Below are 25,000 nucleotides of genomic sequence, written 5' to 3'. Positions count from 1 at the left end.
AGTATGAGGGGAAGGTGAAGCACCTCACTTATGAACCCACTCTCCTAGGTTTCCATTGCGGTTGGGTTATTTGTTGTTTTTTCTATTCTTGATGGTGAGGTCTTTCCCAGCTCACCATCAAAAATAGTGTCTGTGGGGCCTAGTGTTGAAGGATTTAAACACTAGGCCCCACAGACACTATTTTTGATGGTGAGCTGGGAAAGACCTCACCATCAAAAATAGTGTCTGTGGGGCCTAGTGTTCAAGGATTTAAACACTAGGCCCCACAGACACTATTTTTGATGGTGAGCTGGGAAAGACCTCACCATCAAAAATAGTGTCTGTGGGGCCTAGTGTTCAAGGATTTAAACACTAGGCCCCACAGACACTATTTTTGATGGTGAGCTGGGAAAGACCTCACCATCAAAAATAGTGTCTGTGGGGCCTAGTGTTCAAGGATTTAATATGACGGTGTTTTAATTGCCCTCAGCTACCCCAAGAATTTCATTAGCTGTGTCTGCTGCTGGACTCTTAAACACGGTTTAATGTGATGAGAGGAAAAGAGCTTTTTGGCTCTATCTTTGCTCTTGGGGCTCTTTTATATAACGCATACCTCTCCCCGCTTTCCTTTTTTCAATGATAATAAATTTCATTACAGCTAATCCCTCCCCCCCCCCCCCACAAAAAATAACAAATTTGCTAATTTTATATTTTTCGTGTGTATGTATCTTTTAAAATAATAATGCTAGATCATCTTAGGTTAAATCTGAAAATAAATATTGCTTTTGGGGGTTTTAGTTTAGTTTTAAAAAGGACTATATAATTCAGTATATTTTGTGATTTCTTTCTTGCATAAAGAAAACCTCATTTCATTTACGATGCTTACATATATATATATATATATATATATATATATATATATATATATATATATATATATATATATATATATATATATTGTGACGATAATCTCTTTCAAGAGAGATTGAGCCTGCTCTTCCCTACATAATTCACGTCATTCAAGTACAAGATACTATATTGAAGATAGGTCCACCAGTATCGCCAAACGTTTTGCCCAGGAAGCAAAGCGTACCTTGCACCACCAGACACACTGGCTCCCGCCCGCCGTCAACCAGCAAACTACCCATTCTCCGCCTGCCCGCTCCTGATTGGCTGGTGTGTCGCCGCACCTGCACTCACGCCACTACCTGAGTCGACGTCTGGCCCAGCACACGCCGTACTCCTCAGAATATCTCTGTGCTCTTTGGAGTTGACATCTCTCTCTAGTAGACAAAGCTCTGGCTGTCGTGTACTAAGGGAGGTGGCAGCTTAAAGCCAGTATACTCAGCACCTGATTTATATTACCACTATTATTCTGCACTTTATTTTGTCTTAGAGTAAATTTCACAGCCATTAATTATTCATGTTGTTTTGTTTGTTGACTTGTTTTGAATTTTACGTAAGCCAAGGGATTGTCTTTGTTCATATCTTGTTTTCTAGAGTAATTAAAATTTCATTGTTTATACTTTGTGTTTTGTGTGTCTTCCCATTACCTTACCACAAACAGGCTAGCAGGGGTTCTTTTTTTTCTGTAAATGTGACGAGGCATTGCCCCCAGCTATTGAACCTGCCGAACATCAACACTCCAACACTTTACCGTCACAATATATATATATATATATATATATATATATATATATATATATATATATATATATATATATATATATATATATATATATATATATATATATATATAAATATATATATATATATATATCAGAAAACCGTGTCGGTTCACCCTCCACTCTCACGTTTGGTATTCCTGATATGAAGGGAAATATAAAACAAAAAACGCGAAATCCAGGCTCAATCCCTGGCCAAAACAGAAACGATTGGGCACGTTTCCTTTTACATGATTGTTTTGTCCACCTAGAATGGAAACAGGTCCCTCGGGAGTTAGGCAGCTGTTGTGGTTAGCATCGTGTGGAGGCGTCAGGGGTCAAAATCGAGGGGTCAAAATCGAGGGGTCAAAATCAGGGGTCAGGGGTCAAAATCAGGGGTCAGGGGTCAGGGGTCAAAATCAGGGGTCAGGGGTCAAAATCGAGGTACATTCTTCCTATCCTTGACTCTGGGAGTACTTGTAACCTCGAAATGCATCGTTTTAACTCCAAAGTTCACTCCATTACGGCAGAACTACATCAGTTGTATTCTGTTGTATTTTCCATGGCCGAGGTTACCAAGGTCAAGCAATTAACAACCTCTAGTACCAGTTAACAACCATTAGTATCAGTTAACAACCATTAGTACCAATTAACAACCATTAGTACCAATTAACAACCAGTAGTGTCAATTAACAACTACTTGTAACAGCTCTCAGGTTTAATGAGCCATTCAAGATCACGGGGGGAAGAGACTGCACACCAATTAAGGTCAATGTTGTTATTCAGATTGGTGAATGGATCGTTACGTTAACGTTAGTTACACAGTTAATGAACTCCATTGACTTTGCATGACTCAACCAGTTAAATATGTTTAAATACATCTCGTACAATATAGATTTTCCTAAATGATTGTTAATTGTTGTATTTATAATTTTTTTTATTGTAATATATTCCTCTAAGGATCTCGTTAATGTTTATATGACTAGAAAATAATAGCAGTGCAGCTAGTAAAGAAAAGTACTTACTTAGGTATTTATTGATCAATAAGGCTAAATTCATCAATAAAATCAATAGTTTTCTTCCTGTCTTCAATACTACAGTAATATTTTGTACTTTTCTAACACATGTAAAGAAAATTGACCTCGAACCGCAAGCCACAAAAGCAGCCGTTCGTAGCTCTACCGTCTGAGCCACCAGCATCCACAACAAAGGATTTTTATTTATTTATTTATTTATCATCAAATTTGTTTAGCATTTGCCCTGAATAAGTTAAGAAATTGAAAAGGTTAACAAGGAGAGCCAGACAGAAAATTTCATTTCACAAGACAATAACGACAATATAATAGACTTAAGTGACAAAGTTCCGAGATTTTCAGTACTGAACGTCTCTTGTGCCGGAGAGCAACGTCAGGTGGAAAACTTTATGCAGTTGAAAAGTTGCAGAAAATTGCTCGTATTGCGGCGTGTTCTGCACTCTCGTGGCGGCAATTGTTGACATAAATGATTGAAGGAGACAGTTGACCAGACCACACACTAGAAGGTGAAGGGACGACGACGTTTCGGTCCGTCCTGGACCATTCTCAAGTCATTGTTCATTGACTCCCACGCTTGAAGTATACAGTGTAAGAGTTAAGGAGTAACACTGAGGGCAATGAGTTAGTAGAGTCCTTAATGGCCTATAGGTCTTAAGGCTACCTCAAATGCACAATCAATTCACGTTAATGGGATTTCGTTGTACCTTTGTGAAAAGCGTACAAAGGGGAAGTACTTAACAACAAGTACTGGGGGGTTATATATATATATATATATATATATATATATATATATATATATATATATATATATATATATATATATATATATATATATATATATATATATATATATATATATATATATATATATATTTCTTGATGCTTCTATATTGGAGCGGAGTCTTGAGGTGGGTAGAATATAGTTGTGCAATAATTGGCTGTTGATTGCTGGTGTTGACTTCTTGATGTGTAGTGCCTCGCAAACGTCAAGCCGCCTGCTATCGCTGTATCTATCGAAGTATCTATATATATATATATATATATATATATATATATATATATATATATATATATATATATCCCTCCCATTTCTGGGGCCTCAATACGACTGCATGACTTGTTACTGCCACGGGATGAGTAGTTGAGCAATTAGTCTGCTCCATTTTCAACTCTCTGAGCAGAATCGTTTTTTTCATAATGTGGAACAAGTGTCTGAATGCCAGAGGCTGATTTTTTTTTTTTAGTTACGGCAGCTTATCTTTCTTGGTTATCTTGAGTGAGAATGATTTTTTTTTCCTTTTTTTATTTTTTCTGTCACACACACACACACATACACACGCACGCACACACACACACACACACACACACACACACACATACACATACACACGCACGCACACACACACACACACACACACACACACACACACACACACACACACACACACACACACACATACACACGCACGCACACACACACACACACACACACACACACACACACACACACACACACACACACACACACACACACACACACACACACACACACATACACACACAGTACCCGAGCTGAGAGGTATGAGCTACAAGGAGAGACTACGGGAATTAAACCTCACTTCGCTGGAAGACAGAAGAGTTAGGGGGGACATGATCACCACATTCAAGATTCTGAAGGGAATTGATAGGGTAGATAAAGACAGTCTATTTAACACAAGGGGAACACGCACAAGGGGACACAGGTGGAAACTGAGTGCCCAAATGAGCCACAGAGATATTAGGAAGAACTTTTTTAGTGTCAGAGTGGTTGACAAATGGAATGCATTAGGAAGTGATGTGGTGGAGGCTGACTCCATACACAGTTTCAAGTGTAGATATGATAGAGCCCAATAGGCTCAGGAACCTGTACACCTGTTGATTGACGGTTGAGAGGCGGGACCAAAGAGCCAGAGCTCAACCCCCGCAAACACAACTAGGTGAGTACATATATTCAAACTATATATAATGCTTATTTCAAATAAATGCTTAGCTTTCCTCTGAATGCCTTTGATCATCTCAGAATTGATGAGTCCTTGCAAAACTGCCTGAGGCGGTACCCCTAAACACATATATACACACACTTACACATATACACACACATACACACACTTACACATATACACACACATACACACACACACGGTCAACCATAACAAGGACTACAGGTAGCCACGAAGGTGCGGCAAAACTGTGTAAGGCTCTCGAGGATAGTTTATAGTAATAACTAGAAGGCTGTGAGCTTCCTTGGAAGATTTAAAGTAATACCCTGCAGGAAATATCCTAAACCGTCCAGGCAGGAGAGGTGTTTGTGGGGGAGAGATAAGACACATTAAACCATCATTTCATCTATGCTTCTTCTCTTCCCTTCCTCCTTATTCTCGTTTTACAATTAGGCATCTTTCTCTTCTCATATTTCCCTTTTTTCATTCTGTCTCATCCCTGTTTTTCCTGATTTGTTTTGGTCACAGGGGGCGAGGATTTTTCAGTGATCTGAATCATTGACTAGTGGTTCAGGTAAAGGTGAAGTATAATATATTACTGTGACTGCAGTGAAATATAAATATTCACATTAACATATAGAAAGTATCGAGTTATTCAATGAAATTAGACAATAAAATTTTATTAACTGAAACAGTTTTCCAATAACTTTCATTTATATAGTGTAGAGCTGGAACTATACTGTAGAGTGAGGCGTCTCTGACAATGATGCTTCAACCAGCTCGTAGTATAAACTTTTTTTCCAATGGCTGATCGATTTGTTTTTTATTTCCATGAGACACTCAGAGATTTCCATTGGTCAAATTTGTTGTGAGGATAAAAGGCTTGTCAGTGCTAATTTTTGACATGGTAAGAATCAGACGATTTCTGGTCCGCCGGTCCGAGTTTAATGGAGATTTCATTGGCTAAAAGACCAGCGAAGACCTTAGAAGTTGTTGCTAGTCTTTGATTTGGTCTCTTGAACCCACGTGCTGTTCTGTCTCTCTCTCTCTCTTTTGAGCCCTGCACCTTGTGCTCTCTTGAGCTCTCACACTGTGTTGTCTTGAGCCTACATACTGTGCTCTCTTGAGCCCCACTCTGAGCTTTCTTGAACTCACATACTATGGTCTTTTGAGCTTACACTTTATGCTCTCTTGAGCCCGCTCTTTGTGCTCTCTTGAGCCCACAAACTGTGCTCTCTTGAGCGCACACACTGTACTCTCTTGAGCCCACACACTGTGCTCTCTTGAGCGCACACACTGTACTCTCTTGAGCCTACACACTGTGCTCTCTTGAGCCCTCACACTGTGCTCTCTTGAACCCACACAACTGTGCTCAGACCTTAATTCCTTTGTTTACACTCCAGTCTTCAACTCATGGCAAGATGTTATATAGAAAACTTTCAAGGAAAGTTATCAGCTGCTTGTGTGTGTGTCTCGCCGCAAAATTTTTGCATTATGTATTAAAAGTGTTTGGGTACAGACGTATCTGTCTTGGCACAGACTCAGGGTCTGGGTGGACTTGTCCCCCATATCATATTTACAGCCTTCAGTGGCTAGATCCTGAAGTTACCACAATCTGCAATTAATTCAACAAACGCCACTGACTCCCGTCCACAACCTGCTCTCACATAGGTTGTGGACGTGAGGACGGGGGATGTGAAGGTTAGGTTAGGTTAGGTTAGGTTAGGTTAGGTTAGGTTAGGTTAGGTTAGGTTAGGTTAGGTTAGGTTAGGTTAGGTTAGGTTGTGGACGTGAGGACGGTGGATGTGAAGGTTAGGTTAGGTTAGGTTAGGTTAGGTTAGGTTAGGTTAGGTTAGGTTAGGTTAGGTTGTGGAAATGAGGACGGTGGATGTGAAGGTATTTGTGGAACCTCCACCAGCAATCTAGACCAAGAGATTGGACAGGAAATATCGACTTTTGATTCAAACTAAACCGGTTTAGGAAAACTTTAAAAGGATGACAAGTCGGAGGTTTGAGCATAGGTGATTCATTTATTTATTTTATTATTTATTCATTTATTAGTTATTTATTTTTTCATGTGGAATGTTTTTCAACGGACTGAAACGGTGTCAGTTCATTGGCCATTAATCATTTATTTCACAATGCATGTAACTTACAGAAAGGTTCAGGAGGAAGCCCTGAGCCTCCTGCAATAACCATTATCCCTGATTTTCCTGCATTATGATGCATTATCAACAAATAGTGAAGTCTGGCCTTTGATGGTGTCATCATCACTGACCAGAGAGCGTCAGAGGTAATGACTTTCCATAGTTCCAGACGGTCTTCAGGGTGCTGGGCCGGTTCCAGTTTCCAGGAAGCTGTCAGGATGCTTGATGCTCTGCCAGATACACCTGCCTGACTCTATAATTGTAATAGAGCTTGTCATGGGAAGGTGTGTGTGTTTACTAGTTGTGTTTACTAGTTGTGTTTTTGCGGGGGTTGAGCTTTGCTCTTTCGGCCCGCCTCTCAACTGTCAATCAACTGTTTACTAACTAACTACTAACTTACTAACTACTTTTTTTTTCCCCACACCACACACACACACACCCCAGGAAGCAGCCCGTGACAGCTGACTAACTCCCAGGTACCTATTTACTGCTAGGTAACAGGGGCACTTAGGGTGAAAGAAACTTTGCCCATTTGTTTCTGCCTCGTGCGGGAATCGAACCCGCGCCACAGAATTACGAGTCCTGCGCGCTATCCACCAGGCTACGAGGCCCGAGGCTGTGTACTCACCTAATTGTACTCACCTAATTGTGCTTGCGGGGGTTGAGCTTTGGCTCTTTGGTCCCGCCTCTCAACTGTCAATCAACTGGTGTACAGATTCCTGAGCCTACTGGGCTCTATCATACCTACATTTGAAACTGTGTATGAAGTCAGCCTCCACCACATCACTTCCTAGTGCATTCCATTTATTAACTACTCTGACACTGAAAAAATTCTTTCTAACGTCTCTGTGGCTCATCTGGGTACTAAGTTTCCACCTGTGTCCCCTTGTTCGTGTCCCACCCGTGCTGAATAGTTTGTCTTTGTCCACCCTGTCAATTCCCCTGAGAATTTTGTAGGTGGTTATCATGTCTCCCCTTACTCTTCTGTTTTCCAGGGATGTGAGGTTCAGCTCCTTTAGCCTTTCCTCGTAGCTCAATCCTCTCAGTTCCGGGACGAGCCTGGTGGCATACCGCTGAATCTTCTCTAACTTTGTCTTGTGTTTAACTAGGTATGGACTCCAGGCTGGAGCTGCATACTCCAGGATTGGTCTTACATAAGTGGTATACAGGGTTCTGAAAGATTCCTTACACAAGTTTCTGAAGGCAGTTCTTATGTTGGCCAGTCTAGCATATGCCGCTGATGATATTCTTTTGATGTGGGCCTCTGGGGACAGGTTCGGTGTGATATCAACCCCCAGATCCTTCTCTCTATTTGATTCTTGCAGGATTTCCCCTCCCAGATGATACCTTGTGTTCAGCCTCCTGCTCCCTTCGCCTAATTTCATCACCTTACACTTTCCAGAGTTGAACTTCAGCAGCCATTTTCTAGACCATTCCTCCAGTTTATCCAGGTCATCCTGTAGTCTCTGTCTATCTTCATCCGTCTTGATTCTTTTCATAATTTTTGCATCATCAGCAAACATCGAGAGGAATGAGTCTATACCCTCTGGAAGATCGTTCACATATATTAGAAACAGGATGGGTCCAAGTACTGAGCCCTGTGGGACTCCGCTGGTGACATCTCGCCACTCTGATGTCTTCCCCCTCACCGTTACTCGCTGTTTCCTGTTGCTTAAGTACTCCCTTATCCACTGGAGCACCTTCCCTTTTACTCCTGCCTGTTGCTCCAACTTTTTTAACAACCTTTTATGGGGTACTGTGTCGAAGGCTTTTTGGCAATCCAGGAAAATGCAGTCGGCCCACCCTTCTCTTTCCTGCCTAATTTTCGTTGCCTGGTCATAAAATTCTATTAACCCTGTGAGGCACGATTTACCATCTCTGAACCCATGTTGGTGGTGCGTTACAAAGTTATTTCCCTCCAGATGCTCTACGAGCCTTTTCCTCACGATCTTCTCCAGCACCTTGCATGGTATACAAGTTAAGGAAATGGCCTGTAATTCAGTGCCTCTTGCCTGTCACCCTTTTTGTATATTGGGACCACGTTAGCTGTCTTCCAACTTTCTGGTAAGTCTCCTGTTTCCAGTGACCTGTTATACACCATAGAGAGTGGCACACTTAGTGCTTCTGCACCTTCCTTTAGTATCCATGGTGAGATTCTATCAGGCCCAACAGCCTTTGTCACATCTAGCTCCAGCAGACACCTTTTGACCTCATCACTGGTGAGGTCAAATTCCTCCAAGGTTTCCAAGGTTGCCGCCTCCTCATTTAGTGCAGGGGCTTCTCCTTGTTCTATTGTGAAGATCTCCTGGAATCTCTTGTTGAGTTCTCCACACACCTCCTTGTCATTCTCTGTGTATCTGTTCTCCCCTTTCCGCAGCTTCATCACTTGTTCCTTCACTGCTGTTTTCCTCCTGATATGGCTGTGGAGCAGCGTTGTGTGTGTGTGTGTGTGTGTGTGTGTGTGTGTGTGTGTGTGTGTGTGTGTGTGTGTGTGTGTGTGTGTGTGTGTGTGTGTGTGTGTGTGTGTGTGTGTGTGTGTGTGTGTGTGAGTGTGGTCACCTAGTACTCACTTAGTTGTGCTTGCGGGGGGTTGAGCTGCGGCTCTTTGGTCCCGGCTTTCAACTGTGTGTTAGTCTCTCTCTTTCTCACAGACAGACAGATTATATATCTACCTGTCTAAATGGGTTTGACTCGCGAAGATTGTTCTCGTCCCATTTAAAATGCGACAGTAACTAATTAAGCTGTAACTACCTTGCCTCAACTAACCCTAGTTTACCCCAATTATCCCTGTTATCAGATACAACAGATATCACTCTAAGTTTCTCCTCCGTCTTATCTCCAAACTTTACTTCATTCTTCCTTTATTCTGGTTTTCTTCTTATTATTATTCATTTCTTCCTTTCGTTCCACTGGTTCTCTTCATCTCTGGACCTCCTCCTCCTCCTCCCTCTGGACTCTTCAGCATCCAGGAAAATATCCAAGTATAAACGGCTGGCGGTTAAGCTGGTTTTCCTGGGACAAATGCATGGGAAATGGGCTCTATTGCGCTACAGGAGCACTCAGCATCTTCAACAGCCTTCATGCTGTGCTGGCGATGCTGTACTCACCTAGTTGTGCTTGCGGGGGTTGAGCTCTGGCTCTTTGGTCCCGCCTCTCAACCGTCAGTCAACTGGTGTACAGGTTCCTGAGCCTATCGGGCTCTATCATATCTACACTTGAAACTGTGTATAGAGTCAGCCTCCACCACATCACTGCCTAATGCATTCCATTTGTCAACCACTCTGACACTAAAAAACTTTTTTTCTAATATGTCTGTGGCTCATTTGGGCACTCAGTTTCCACCTGTGTTCCCTAGTGCGTGTGCCCCTTGTGTTAAATAGACTGTCTTTATCAACCCTGTCGATTCCCTTGAGAATCTTGCATGTGGTGATCATGTCCCCCCTAACTCTTCTGTCTGGATCACGTATCATTTCCTTTCCTTGAGTGAGAGAGAGAGAGAGAGAGAGAGAGAGAGAGAGAGAGAGAGATAAGTATAACTATTTAATAAAACACTATTCCAATATACCTTGTTGCCTGAGTCATTTATATATATATATATATATATATATATATATATATATATATATATATATATATATATATATATATATATATATATATGTCGTACCTAGTAGCCAGAACGCACTTCTCAGCCTACTATGCAAGGCCCGATTTGCCTAATAAGCCAAGTTTTCCTGAATTAATATATTTTCTCAAATTTTTTTCTTATGAAATAATAAAGCTACCCATTTCAGTACGTATAAGGTCAATTTTTTTTTATTGGAGTTAAATTTAACGTAGATATTTGACTGAACCTAACCAACCCTACCTAACCTAACCTAACCTATCTTTATAGGTTAGGTTAGGTTAGGTAGCCGAAAAAGTTAGGTTAGGTTAGGTTAGGTAGGTTAGGTCGTCGAAAAATAAATAATTAATGAAAACTTGGCTTATTAGGCAAATCGGGCCTTGCATAGTAGGCTGAGAAGTGCGTTCTGGCTACTAGGTACGACATATATATATATATATATATATATATATATATATATATATATATATATATATATATATATATATATATATATATATATATATATATATATATATATATATATATATATATATACATTTATATATATATAAAGGTTAAGGATTTGGAGAGAGGGTGAAGCTGGCTCCCCTCTCGATAACACCGCCAAGGGGAAACATGTTCCCGGAACTAATAACGCAAAAATGTTAGCGAGGTGTGCGTTATCTATGAATACACAGCCGGTGGGGGGGGGGCAGTAACGCTTAACCCTGCGTTGATGGTCTCTCCAGAATAACTCGCTCTGTGCATTAACACCTGCGTTGCCGACACAGAAAACTGCGCATGAAAACGCAGATCAATGATGGCAATTCGTTGCTATTTTATTTATTCCAGAACATAAATCGCCTCGAATCAGAAGCTGAATCAGAGAGGGTTCGGATCCCCCAGACAAAGTGTCTGCTGCGGCAAAGGGGGGGGGGAGGGAATGGGGGGGTTAGGTTAGGGGTTCGAGAAAGGTCAGGAACGTCAGGCGCCAGAAAATGTGTGAAAAGCGTTTCGGACGAACATCATATTTCGGGTTATTAATTTAATTTATTGCGCTTCCCCATGACGATAATTGTAATTTCATTTGTGAGCCGCTAAACGAAACCAGTTTATCATTGAGCGTCCCTGGTCCCTAGGGGACAGGTCCGACAGTGTTACCACAACACCAGTGGCGGCAGTGACTGGCACTAGGGGGGGGGGGAGAGTGGCACCGAGGCAAGTGTTGATGGCACTGTAAGTGCCTCAACACCAGAAGTGCCGTCTGACGTAACCAGCGTCAACTCAAGTTGTGTCAGAAAGTTGACAGTTACGCCGTGACAGCTGTCAAACATTTGACAAGACATTCCATATCTTTTCCCGTGATAATATAGAAAGTTTAGCTGACATAGGCCCTTAGGTGTGATGAAAATACGGCGGAAATACACACACACGTGTGTGTATATATACTCAGGCTTTAAACGAGAGAGACACACAAGTTTCAGCCCCGTTTCTTTGCTAGGTAAGTCCACTACGGGCTCACCATAGCCCGTGCTACTTGGAACTTTTAGTTCCCTTGTAGCTGAATTTTAAATAATAACGAGAGAGAGCCTATGGGTCTTGACCAGACCACACACTAGAAGGTGAAGGGACGACGACGTTTCGGTCCGTCTTGGACCATTGTAGAGTCGATTGTGAATCGACTTGAGAATCAAGTCGATTCACCATTCTCAAGTCGACTTGACAATCGACTTGAGAATCAAGTCGATTCACCATTCTCAAGTCGACTTGACAATCGACTTGAGAATGGTCCGGGACGGACCGAAACGTCGTCGTCCCTTCACCTTCTAGTGTGTGGTCTGGTCAACATACATCAGCCACGTTATTGTGACTCGTCGCCAGCCTATGGGCGTGTTTTCCCATAAGGCTCCACCACATAGGACACATTCAAATCCAGTCCATAACCTTCACTATTTATTCAACTCACAGCTTGACTCATTCAACTTTAGCGTCGCTGCGTTCAACAACATTCCCAAATCCTTCCTCTCACACCTCTTGGTAAGTTCATTGGAACACATACACATACAGTCGCGCTGGCCCAGGCTCTGGCTGGAACACTGTGTTCTGCACTTAGTTGAACTTGATGTATGTGTTCCAGCGCCGTCTGTTTGTGTTCCAGCGCCGTCTGTCTGTGTTCCAGCGCCGTCTGTTTGTGTTCCAGCGCCGTCTGTTTGTGTTCCAGCGCCGTCTGTTTGTGTTCCAGCGCCGTCTGTTTGTGTTCCAGCGCCGTCTGTTTGTGTTCCAGTGCCGTCTGTTTGTGTTCCAGCGCCGTCTGTTTGTGTTCCAGTGCCGTCTGTTTGTGTTCCAGCGCCGTCTGTTTGTGTTCCAGTGCCGTCTGTTTGTGTTCCAGCGCCGTCTGTTTGTGTTCCAGCGCCGTCTGTTTGTGTTCCAGTGCCGTCTGTTTGTGTTCCAGCGCCGTCTGTTTGTGTTCCAGTGCCGTCTGTTTGTGTTCCAGCGCCGTCTGTTTGTGTTCCAGCGCCGTCTGTTTGTGTTTCAGTGCCGTCTGTCTGTGTTCCAGCGCCGTCTGTTTGTGTTCCAGCGCCGTCTGTTTGTGTTCCAGCGCCGTCTGTTTGTGTTCCAGTGCCGTCTGTTTGTGTTCCAGCGCCGTCTGTTTGTGTTCCAGTGCCGTCTGTTTGTGTTCCAGTGCCGTCTGTTTGTGTTCCAGCGCCGTCTGTTTGTGTTCCAGTGCCGTCTGTTTGTGTTCCAGTGCCGTCTGTTTGTGTTCCAGCGCCGTCTGTTTGTGTTCCAGTGCCGTCTGTTTGTGTTCCAGCGCCGTCTGTTTGTGTTCCAGCGCCGTCTGTTTGTGTTCCAGTGCCGTCTGTCTGTGTTCCAGCGCCGTCTGTTTGTGTTCCAGTGCCGTCTGTTTGTGTTCCAGCGCCGTCTGTTTGTGTTCCAGCGCCGTCTGTTTGTGTTCCAGTGCCGTCTGTTTGTGTTCCAGCGCCGTCTGTTTGTGTTCCAGTGCCGTCTGTTTGTGTTCCAGTGCCGTCTGTTTGTGTTGCCGCGTGTCATTGCTGGTTCTTGAGTTGATTTTGTGTTTTGGTTTTGAACGCTTGAGGGCTTGTTTAGAGGACGACTCGCGAGAACTCGCTGAGAAGGTATTTTCCAGGTGTTTTTGGGTTTGGTGAGGCTAAGTTGGGTCTGTTTGGGGTTGATTGAGTCTAGGTTAGGTTCGGTTTGGTTATGGGCGGTGAGACTAAGTTAGGTTAGGGTTGATTGGGTTATGTGCAGTGAGACTAAGTTAGGTTAGGGTTGATTGGGTTATGTGCAGTGAGACTAAGTTAGGTTAGGGTTGATTGGGTTATGTGCAGTGAGACTAAGTTAGGTTAGGGTTGATTGGGTTATGTAGGGTGAGTTTAGGAGAGGTTAGTTTTGATAAGGTTAGGTTTAAACATGGTTAAAGATAAACCCTAATACATATTACTAGATAAAAGGAAACTTGGGTTCCTTCTAACTTGGGAAAGTTGTGTTTCACAACTCGAGGTTCACAGAGATAATACTGTGGGTCAGCAAACTAAGTTGGAAACTTAATTGCCTTCCTGATGTCAATAACAGGTAGATTAACGAATCAGTTTCTAGTATATGAATCAAATATAATACATTGAGCAAATGCAAATGAAGAACAAGAGTCTTTATGCAGGCGATGAGTCACAATAACGTGGCTGAAGTATGTTGACCAGACCACACACTAGAAATTGAAGGGACGACGACGTTTCGGTCCGTCCTGGACCATTCTCAAGTCGATTCTCACAATCGACTTGAGAATGGTCCAGGACGGACCGAAACGTCGTCGTCCCTTCAATTTCTAGTGTGTGGTCTGGTCAAAAAAAAAAAGAGTCTTTGTTGACCTTTGGTATGACCCCCATCACTGGGGGTTAAGTTCCATTCAATACGACTGATTACAGGTGACAAATGAGTATCCAGAACCGGTATTCAAAGCACCGATAAATGTTATCCATTCCCCCGTAACATACTGATAAGATCAGACGCTCCCACCTGTTATATATTAAATCAAAACCAAGAATCAAGATGACTGTGGAACCTCACCTACTCTTAAATCTCTTTTTTTCTCTCTAGCAATGAACCTAAATATCGAAAAATTGTGCCAGCAGCCATTTTTTTTTTTTTTTTTTTTTTTTGAGATATATACAAGCGTTGTTATATTCTTGTAGAGCCACTAGTACGCGTAGCGTTTCGGGCAAGTCCTTAATCCTATGGTCCCTGGAATACGATCCCCTGCTGCGAAGAATCGTTGTTACAACCAAGTACACATTTTACTGTTGAGTTAAAGAGAGGCTACAGTTAAGGATTTGCGCCCAGTAAATCCTCCCCGGCCAGGATACGAACCCATGACAAAGCGCTCGCGGAACGCCAGGCGAGTGTCTTACCACTACACCACGGAGACTGGTTCATTTGGGTGGTTATAAATAGGAGCTGCCTCGTATGGGTGAATGGGTCTTCTGCTGTTATCTTTCTTCTTCTTATGTTCTTATGTTAACCATGTCATTAATTGAACAAGTTTTAACTACTGCCTTGTGTTAAGTGCTTAATATTTACTTGTATATTCAGTTACAACTGAGAGATGAAAAACGAGTTTGTTGCCATTTAATATAAAACTGACTCGTTGAATAGTCAGATCTTTAAACAAACCGTTTCAATGCCTTAGAGATGAAGAGGTTAAGAAGCAATGCTCTAAGATATATAAAGTTGTCTGATAGTCTGAGGCGAAATGACCTAATTGTTATAACATTTTTCGCTCTTGTTATAAAATGTTTCTAAGATCGACCGATTTTATGAGAGTGAAAATAAGATGTGTCTTATTTCCAAGTGCCATATGGCCTTGCAACATTTCCTGGATGCAAACCACAACAGCTGGGTAATTCTCGCGCACCAATTTTACAGCAAGGTGAACAGTTGTATGAGGTGAAAGAAAACGTGGTCGGGCCTGTCCTGCTGCGGACACGATCGTTAAGGTGCCCCTAAACGTGTCCAATTGTCTATGTTTCCCCTTGTTACTGGTGTCAGTCTCGCAGCAACTGTGGGAAAACTTGTTGTATTCTTGTCTGAGACAAAATGAAGATTCCTCTGTTGATGCATGTTTTAAAATCTGTCTATTGAAGCTCATGGGGGTTTGTTTTGTGTGTGTGTGTGTGTGTGTGTCTGTGTGTGTGTGTGTGTGTGTGTGTGTGTCTGTGTGTGTGTGTGTGTGTGTGTGTGTGTGTGTGTGTGTGTGTGTGTGTGTGTGTGTGTGTGTGTGTGTGTGTGTGTGTCTGTGTGTGTGTGTGTGTGTGTGTGTGTGTGTGTGTGTGTGTGTGTGTGTGTGTGTGTGTGTGTGTCTGTGTGTGTGTGTGTGTGTGTGTGTGTGTGTAGTGTGTTACTCAGCAGGTGGACCAAAAGCCCCAGACACTACACACTAACGTAATTGGCCTTGGAACAGACACTGTCAGACACAACAACAATTACACCACCTTCCTACACCCAGACGACACTCCTGGACCCCACGACACCCCGAGTGTACCTGTACACACCTTCATTTCCTCCTCTCCCGGTGCCTATAATACACATTAAACGCTTAAATATGTGAATAAAACAACACACACACACACACACACACACACACACACACACACACACACACACACACACACACACACACACACACACACACACACACACACACACACATCTCAATAGCCTATAGTGACTACGTTTCTGTCCATCCTAGATCATTAATTATCACGACTCGTAAAGAGTGAAATAGTAAATATATATATATATATATATATATATATATATATATATATATATATATATATATATATATATATATATATATATATATATATATATATATATATATATAAGGTGAATGGCCAGAGGGTTTAAAGTACACCAGAGGAGTTAATAAATTCATTAATACAACAGATTTTCTGGTGTATTAATAAGTTAATACACCAGAGGTTCACACCAAATAATTCACAATCACCGCGATAATTCACTATTCTCACAATAAATCACACTCACATAAATAATTCCTAAGGCGTTCACAGTCACAATCATTCACAATCACCACAATATTTCACAATCACGAAGAAAGACATAAATATGTACTCTGTTTAAAGAACTAATTTGTTTCGTAATTTTTCTTATCGAGAGCATTATTATCTATCATTATACTGGTGCCGGACACTGTTAGTATAATGCTCCCAGGTAGTGTTATAATTCCAGGCACTGTTAGTATACTGTTAGACAATCTTGTATAAAGCTACAAGATTCAGACCATCTTGTATAAAACTGCGAGGCATTCTAAATATAATGCAGATATAATCCCTGAAGCATAATGCTGTCAGGGGTATAACCCCGACTTGATAACAAGGACTCACAGCTCCGCCAAGGTATACACATGACCCCAAGTTGGTTTTCCTGTTAAACGAGAAGTTAGTAGTGCCAATTTGAGGCATTATACAGGCGATGAGACACAATAACGTAGCTAAAGTATGTTGACCAGACCCCACACACCTAGTGTATGTGGACCAGTCCACACACCTAGTGTATGTGGACCAGACCCCACACACCTAGTGTGTGGACCAGACCCCACACACCTAGTGTATGTGGACCAGTCCACACACCAAGTGTGTGGACCAGACCCCACACACCTAGTGTGTGGACCAGACCACACACCTCCTAGTGTGTGGACCAGACCCCACACACCTAGTGTGTGGACCAGACCACACACCTAGTGTGTGGACCAGACCACACACCAAGTGTGTGGACCAGACCACACACCTCCTAGTGTGTGGACCAGACCACACACACCTAGTGTGTGGACCAGACCACACACCTCCTAGTGTGTGGACCAGACCACACACACCTAGTGTGTGGAACAGACCACACACCTAGTGTGTGGACCAGACCACACACCTAGTGTGTGGACCAGACCACACACCTAGTGTGTGGACCAGACCACACACCTCCTAGTGTGTGGACCAGACCACACACACCTAGTGTGTGGACCAGACCACACACCTCCTAGTGTGTGGACCAGACCACACACACCTAGTGTGTGGAACAGACCACACACCTAGTGTGTGGACCAGACCACACACCTAGTGTGTGGAACAGACCACACACCTAGTGTGTGGACCAGACCACACACACCTAGTGTGTGGACCAGACCACACACCTCCTAGTGTGTGGACCAGACCACACACACCTAGTGTGTGGAACAGACCACACACCTAGTGTGTGGACCAGACCACACACCTAGTGTGTGGAACAGACCACACACCTAGTGTGTGGACCAGACCACACACCTAGTGTGTGGACCAGACCACACACCTAGTGTGTGGACCAGACCACACACCTAGTGTGTGGACCAGACCCCACACACCTAGTGTGTGGACCAGACCACACACCTAGTGTGTGGACCAGACCCCACACACCTAGTGTATGTGGACCAGACCACACACCTAGTGTGTGGACCAGACCACACACACCTAGTGTATAGACCAGACCACACACCTCCTAGTGTGTGGTCTGGTCAACTTGAGGCATTATCTTAACAGTAAACCCAAAAAAAAAATGCTGAGAATGCATTTTCAGTTGTGTCTTGTATGTCCCGTTGAGAGGATCCCACGGTGGTTTAGAAGGAAGTTGGAACACTTGGACAATAGCGAACACGCGAACTGGTTATAGAGTCTTGTGTTGCTTGCGCCGCACTAACGGCCAAATGACTGACAGTAATTGCTTTCTCCCAAATTATCGCAGTGCGTGCGAGAGAGCAGTTTTACGTGCCGGGGGGGAGGGAGGAAGAGAAGGGAGAGGAAGGTAGGGGAGAGAGGAGTTTGGTGTGATGGCTCACCTGGGGAGTGGTTAGTCCTAAGGGGTGGAACGGTCAGTCCGAAGGTATGGAACGGTCAGTCCAAAGGGATGGAACAGTCCAAAGGGATGAAACGATCAGTCCGAAGGGATGGAACAGCCAGTCCAAAGGGATGGAACGCCCCTATTCTGACCCATTGTCCGCCTCCCCTAGCAACCTGTTCCCTTATCTAATACATCACTTTTTTCACATATTCTCCTAAACCCTTAAAAAAACGGGGGAATGATGTAACATCAAAGCAACGTAATTCCAACGTTCTCTGCTCATCTCAATCGACAGGTTAAGAGGGTTTGTTTGGACTCGTAAGTTCCTGCTTAAGCAGAAGAGTGGCATTTGTACCGAGTGGTCCAAAGTCAAGAGCGTGTAGTGAAGTACAGAGTGATCAATTCTCGAGTGCATTCACTCTACAGCAGTGAACATGCTCCGGCACTCTTGCAAATTGTACAGCTATCACGCCTGGGCTATATTGGCTGAATTGCAATAGATTTGAGCTGTCATAAACCTGTTCCACTCAAAGTTTATTGATATATATATATATATATATATATATATATATATATATATATATATATATATATATATATATATATATATATATATATGACAGTGTCAGACCACGGAGGAAAATTTAAACAGGAATTTCCTTAAGTACTTTCGTATATTAATACATCTTCAGAAGGAGTCCAAATCACGTGTTTATTTTCGTGATACACACACACACACACACACACACACACACACACACACACACACACACACACACACACACACACACACACACACACACACACACACACACACACACACATACACACACACACACACACACACACACACACATACACACACACACACACACACACACACACACATATATATATATATATATATATATATATATATATATATATATATATATATATATATCACTTCGTTTCTAGGTTGGCTGGCTGGGTCTATTGCATAGTCTGTGTTGCAGCTTCAATTGCAACTGGTGTCAATTTCAGGGCGTGCCGCAGTTAGGGTGGTAGTGGAGGTGGTTGTGTTCTGACTCACCAACTGCTCAGTATACCAACCCTCCGTGCACAGTAGACCTGTGCACGGGTCTATTGCACGGGTCTATTGCACGGGTCTATTGCACGAGTCTATTGCACGGGTCTATTGCACGGGTCTATTGCACGGGTCTATTGCACGGATCTATTGCACGAGTCTATTGCACAGGTCTATTGCACGGGTCTATTGCACTGGTCTATTGCACGGGTCTATTGCACGGGTCTATTGCACGAGTCTATTGCACGGATCTATTGCACGGGTCTATTGCACGGGTCTATTGCACGAGTCTATTGCACGGGTCTATTGCACGGGTCTATTGCACGGGTCTATTGCACTGGTCTATTGCACGGGTCTATTGCACGGGTCTATTGCACAGGTCTATTGCACTGGTCTATTGCACGGGTCTATTGCACTGGCCTATTGCACGGGTCTATTGCACGAGTCTATTGCACGGATCTATTGCACGGGTCTATTGCACGGGTCTATTGCACGAGTCTATTGCACGGGTCTATTGCACGGGTCTATTGCACGGGTCTATTGCACTGGTCTATTGCACGGGTCTATTGCACGGGTCTATTGCACGAGTCTATTGCACAGGTCTATTGCACGGGTCTATTGCACTGGTCTATTGCACGGGTCTATTGCACGGGTCTATTGCACGAGTCTATTGCACAGGTCTATTGCACGGGTCTATTGCACTGGTCTATTGCACGGGTCTATTGCACGGGTCAATTGCACGGGTCTATTGCACAGGTCTATTGCACGGATCTATTGCACGGGTCTATTGCACGGGTCTAAAAGCCGGCCCTGAAGAAGGCCGTTTTTTTTGTGTTTTTTTTTTTTACTAAAATGAATGTCCACCGGATTTTACCCATACCATATTTTTTTGGGGTGGGGGTGGAGGTGGTAGGGGTAATTGGCAAGTTATTTAATGTTATTTTTTGGATATCACTAAAATTGGTGTGATATCTTGCTTAAACTTAACGTTATTGATGATACCAATTAATCTATTGACGGTCAAATGAATCCTGATGATACCAATACCTTACTTGACATAGATATATGAACTTGTGTTACGAGAAGAGACCAGTCCGCAGCCTTTATGGGAATATCATGAGACTACTGAGCTTTCTACTATAAATAAATAACTGGGTATATATTTTAATTATTGTTGAATGTAAATTAATATTGGTAAATTTTGAATTTTGTGATATATTTTCTATGTATAGACTTGCTCCTCCGTCGTTATATCACGTGATATGTCTCAATGTCGGAAATCGGAGGCACTACAACAAGCTGATTTATCATTGGTGGAGAGGTACGGCCTTAGCAGCCAATCAGCGTGAAGCTCCCGTGACCTATCGCGAACGTCAGATTGTCTAGAGAGAGAGAGAACTCATTTGCAACTCATCCTAAAAGTTAGGGGAGTCAGTGCTCCATCAGCGCTCAGCGGAAAAGTCCTGAAACTCACTTTTGTTCAGTAGTGTGAGTGGCTGTGGTGTTCACGGCTCAGTGGACTCCCTTGTGCTCGCTTTGAGCCCACTGCACGGCCTTAATATGATATCCGAATCTCACTTCTCGTTCACTGGGTGTTGGTGAAGCCTGAACGTCACGGGTTCGAATCCTGGCCGGGTCAAATATGAGTTATTTATATATATATATATATATATATATATATATATATATATATATATATATATTCAAATCTACTGAGTTTCACTATTTCTCTCGTCACTTACAAAAAATATCATAGTATTATTTTTTTTAATTACGTCACAGTCGATGATAAAAGTTAATCCTTTCAAATGATTAATCTCCAGCCAAGCAAAAATCATTTGTAATCATGATGCATTTGTAAAACTTTCAATATCAGATTCCTCACAATGTCGTACGTTCACCAGAGCTCTTCACAATGTCGTACGTTCACCAGAGTTCTTCACAATGTCGTACGTTCACTAGAACTACTAACAGGAACTGTTCACCAAATGAACTGATTCATTAGAATTCATTAATCATTCACTAGATTTATTAGAATCTAGTTCAAACAAGTTCCTATCAACTCCCCCCTTCCAAAAAAATCTTTCTAGGGTTTCTATGTAAATTTATGTGTGGTATAGAAGAGATAAAGTTACATATGGAACAATCCCTGGTCCTCTAGACTGAATCTTGCTACAATCACCACCGTACACACACACAAAGGTGTTGAGTTCACAGTTCACAGTCTCACCTCACTGCATTTATCGATATATATTCCGTCCAAGGAGGCCTGGTCGGAGACCGGGCCGCAGAGGACGTTGAGCCTCGAAGTCCTCATCATCATCCTCACAAGGTATTGTCAGGAATGAGAGCCAACAGAGGGTTTCATTATCATACCTTGCCTCGCATGATGAATAATGATGAGGTAATTACATTGTAAATTTTTTGGATAATTAACAATGAGAAATGTGGTTATTGGGTGAACCAGGGTTCCATGTCCCAGTGAACGAGCTGGTCCAGCAAACGAGCTGGTCCAATGAACGACCTTCTGAACCTTCCCAAGATGCAATCTATCGATAGAAGTCTATCCTGTGGTCCTGGGTTCGATCCCAGGCGCCGGCGAGAAACAATGGGCAGAGTTTCTTTCACCCTATGCCCCTGTTACCTAGCAGTAAAATAGGTACCTGGGAGTTAGTCAGCTGTCACGGGCTGCTTCCTGGGGGTGGAGGCCTGGTCGAGGACCGGGCCGCGGGGACACTAAAAGCCCCGAAATCATCTCAAGATATCCTCAAGAATCCAGCAACAGTTGCCGGCCAGAGTACATAAAATCAATCAAAAATTCTGGTCCGGCCTCAGGAAACCCTCGTGTGCTCAGTAGAACTCCAGGTTGCAATTCTTTTAACCATGTCGTGGCCTGGTTGTCCGGGGGCGTGTGCCTGGGGAACACGCACCGCATTGGTTCGAATCCTCATCACGGCCCCTACGGATTTTCCCATTGATGCATCACTTTAGTATGATTAATCTCTGTGTATTAATCGTGGTTCCCATTAATCTAATCAGTATCCATCATGCCAGGTAGCCTCATATGTTTTTAAGCCATAGAGGCAGCATATAGACAGCATAGAGGCAGCATAGAGGCAGCATATAGACAGCATAGAGGCACCATATAGACAGCATAGAGGCAGCATATAGACAGCATAGAGGCAGCATAGAGGCAGCATAGAGGCAGCATAGAGGCAGCATAGAGGCAGCATAGAGGCAGCATAAAGGCAGCATAGAGACAGCATAGAGGCAGCATAGAGGCAGCATAGAGACAGCATAGAGGCAGCATAGAGGCAGCATAGAGGCAGCATAGAGACAGCATAGAGGCAGCATAGAGGCAGCATAGAGGCAGCATAGAGGCAGCATAGAGGCAGCATAGAGGCAGCATATAGGCAGCATAGAGGCAGCATAGAGACAGCATAGAGGCAGCATAGAGGCAGCATAGAGACAGCATAGAGGCAGCATAGAGGCAGCATAGAGGCAGCATAGAGACAGCATAGAGGCAGCATAGAGACAGCATAGAGGCAGCATAGAGGCAGCATAGAGACAGCATAGAGGCAGCATAGAGGCAGCATAGAGACAGCATAGAGGCAGCATAGAGGCAGCATAGAGACAGCATAGAGGCAGCATAGAGGCAGCATAGAGGCAGCATAGAGACAGCATAGAGACAGCATAGAGGCAGCATAGAGACAGCATAGAGGCAGCATAGAGGCAGCATAGAGACAGCATAGAGGCAGCATAGAGGCAGCATAGAGACAGCATAGAGGCAGCATAGAGGCAGCATAGAGACAGCATAGAGGCAGCATAGAGGCAGCAGTGTTGCCTGGAAGCACATAGAGGCCAGAGTAGCACACATCTGCGTTTTATTCTGGAAATAAATGTCACAGAATACTATATATTCTTGACTATATATTCTTAAGAATACTATATATATTCTTGACGTCACGTAAGAACACAACCAGTCCTGACTCTTCCAGTATTGGTCGTAGTTCATGGGGGTGACGCGGCGTTTGAGGGCCAGAAATAATAACGAAATATTATAGAGATTGAGACCGAAATGGAGACAGAAAGACAGACAGTGAAAAAGGCTTAAAGATAGAGAGAATAACTCCAAAAGCCGCTTGCCACACTGGTCACAATAAAGGCTTTACTCAAAACAGTTCAAAGGGTCCAACTTTCCCCCCCCCCCCCCCCCCCCTCCCTGCCTTTTGGGTACAGGTGAATGGCCATATTTGTTATTTTTTATGAATGTCAATTTTTTGTCTCTCTCTCTAGGCCTCGAACGCGGTTTTTGAAGCTCGATTATGGCACACGGGGGGTATACAATTATGGTAAACTTTGTCTGCCTATCGGGTAAACTTAGCGACTGTTGTTTATGCTAGGAGTTTGCTCTTCTGTAAATAGATACAAATTGGGTATACAAAACTATATCTTTATATATTCACGATTTGGAGGTCATCTATTCTTAGCTCATTCGTGCCTAGGAGCTCACACACAGCTAGGAGTATATACACCACGCCTAGGAGCTTACTCCAACCCTAGGAATGGTGCCAAAACGTATTGACCATCGTGGGATCGAACGCGGACCTGCATGAAGCGAGGCAGTCGCTCCAGCCCAAGTGGTTGGGTTACTTCTCGTGTAGGTAGACCACTCGTGGTATACCTATGATATACTGTCAAATTGGGAGGGAACTCAATAGTCCATTTGAGTAAACAGCCTTAAGACTGGCTATACTCAATTTGTTAACGTTGTATAAAAGAAAGGAAATTAAACACATGAAAGAAAGTAAAAAAATTACAAATTAAAATTATATTAAAATTAGAAAATAATTATAATTTTAATTTACAAATTAAAATCCATTTATAAATACCCCAAAAATTGTTGGTAGCGACACCTTTCCAGGCGATTAATAATGCATAAGCAACAGGGCTCCATCAAGGAACATATAATCTCTTCCCACAACCAGACCATCACCAGAGAAGTCTTAACAAACAACACAGAAATCATCGATAGATACAGCGATAGCAGGCGGCTCGACATCAGCGAGGCACTACACATCAATAAAGATTCCATGATATACGGGGAAATATATATTATAAAGGTCTCATGACACACACAGGCTATATTATAGAGGGGTGCGTGATATACGAAAAATATTGGAATTTATTTTCCACATTAAATAATTACTTGCTGGATGATGGCGAATTTTGCAATATAATAGATTGTGAAGGGGAGATGAAAGCCCAGCTGGAGAGGGTGTATTCACTGCATGATTAATCTTGCGTGTTGTATTTGCCATATATATATATATATATATATATAAATATTGGCGTTATTTTAATAATTGGTATTTTGCACAATATTAAAACCTTTCGCTTCTATACTCTCTCTCACCCCTGCCCCATATTTTGTTTTATTTTGTTTTAATAAGAATAATGTTTATTAGGAATAGAATTGTTATTCCCATAGAAATGGAAAATAAGAGTGATTATTCTACATAAATTCACTTGAAACCTGTCCCTAGAAATAATTGAACTTAGTATTAATATTATTGTAATGAACTTTATATAATGTAAAGGTGAATCATATAAAATACAAGGTGA

The 25,000-nt window shown here is 42.8% G+C and overlaps 1 protein-coding gene across 1 annotated transcript in view; it reads right to left on the bottom strand.

Moving 5' to 3' along the window:
• The window catches only part of LOC138364681 (microtubule-associated protein 1A-like), a 57,062-nt gene that overhangs the window by 31,982 nt on the left and 80 nt on the right, over positions 1–25,000 (bottom strand). Inside the window, exon 2 of the mRNA XM_069324658.1 lies at positions 12,476–13,536. Within this exon, the coding sequence (XP_069180759.1) occupies positions 12,476–13,536 (1,061 nt within the window). The remainder of the gene's footprint in view (positions 1–12,475; positions 13,537–25,000) is intronic.

The sequence above is a fragment of the Procambarus clarkii genome, chromosome 14 (genome assembly GCF_040958095.1).
Source record: "Procambarus clarkii isolate CNS0578487 chromosome 14, FALCON_Pclarkii_2.0, whole genome shotgun sequence".
Taxonomy (NCBI): domain Eukaryota; kingdom Metazoa; phylum Arthropoda; class Malacostraca; order Decapoda; family Cambaridae; genus Procambarus; species Procambarus clarkii.
The sequence above is the reverse complement of the archived record's forward strand: the minus strand, read 5'-3'. Positions and strand labels throughout refer to the sequence as shown.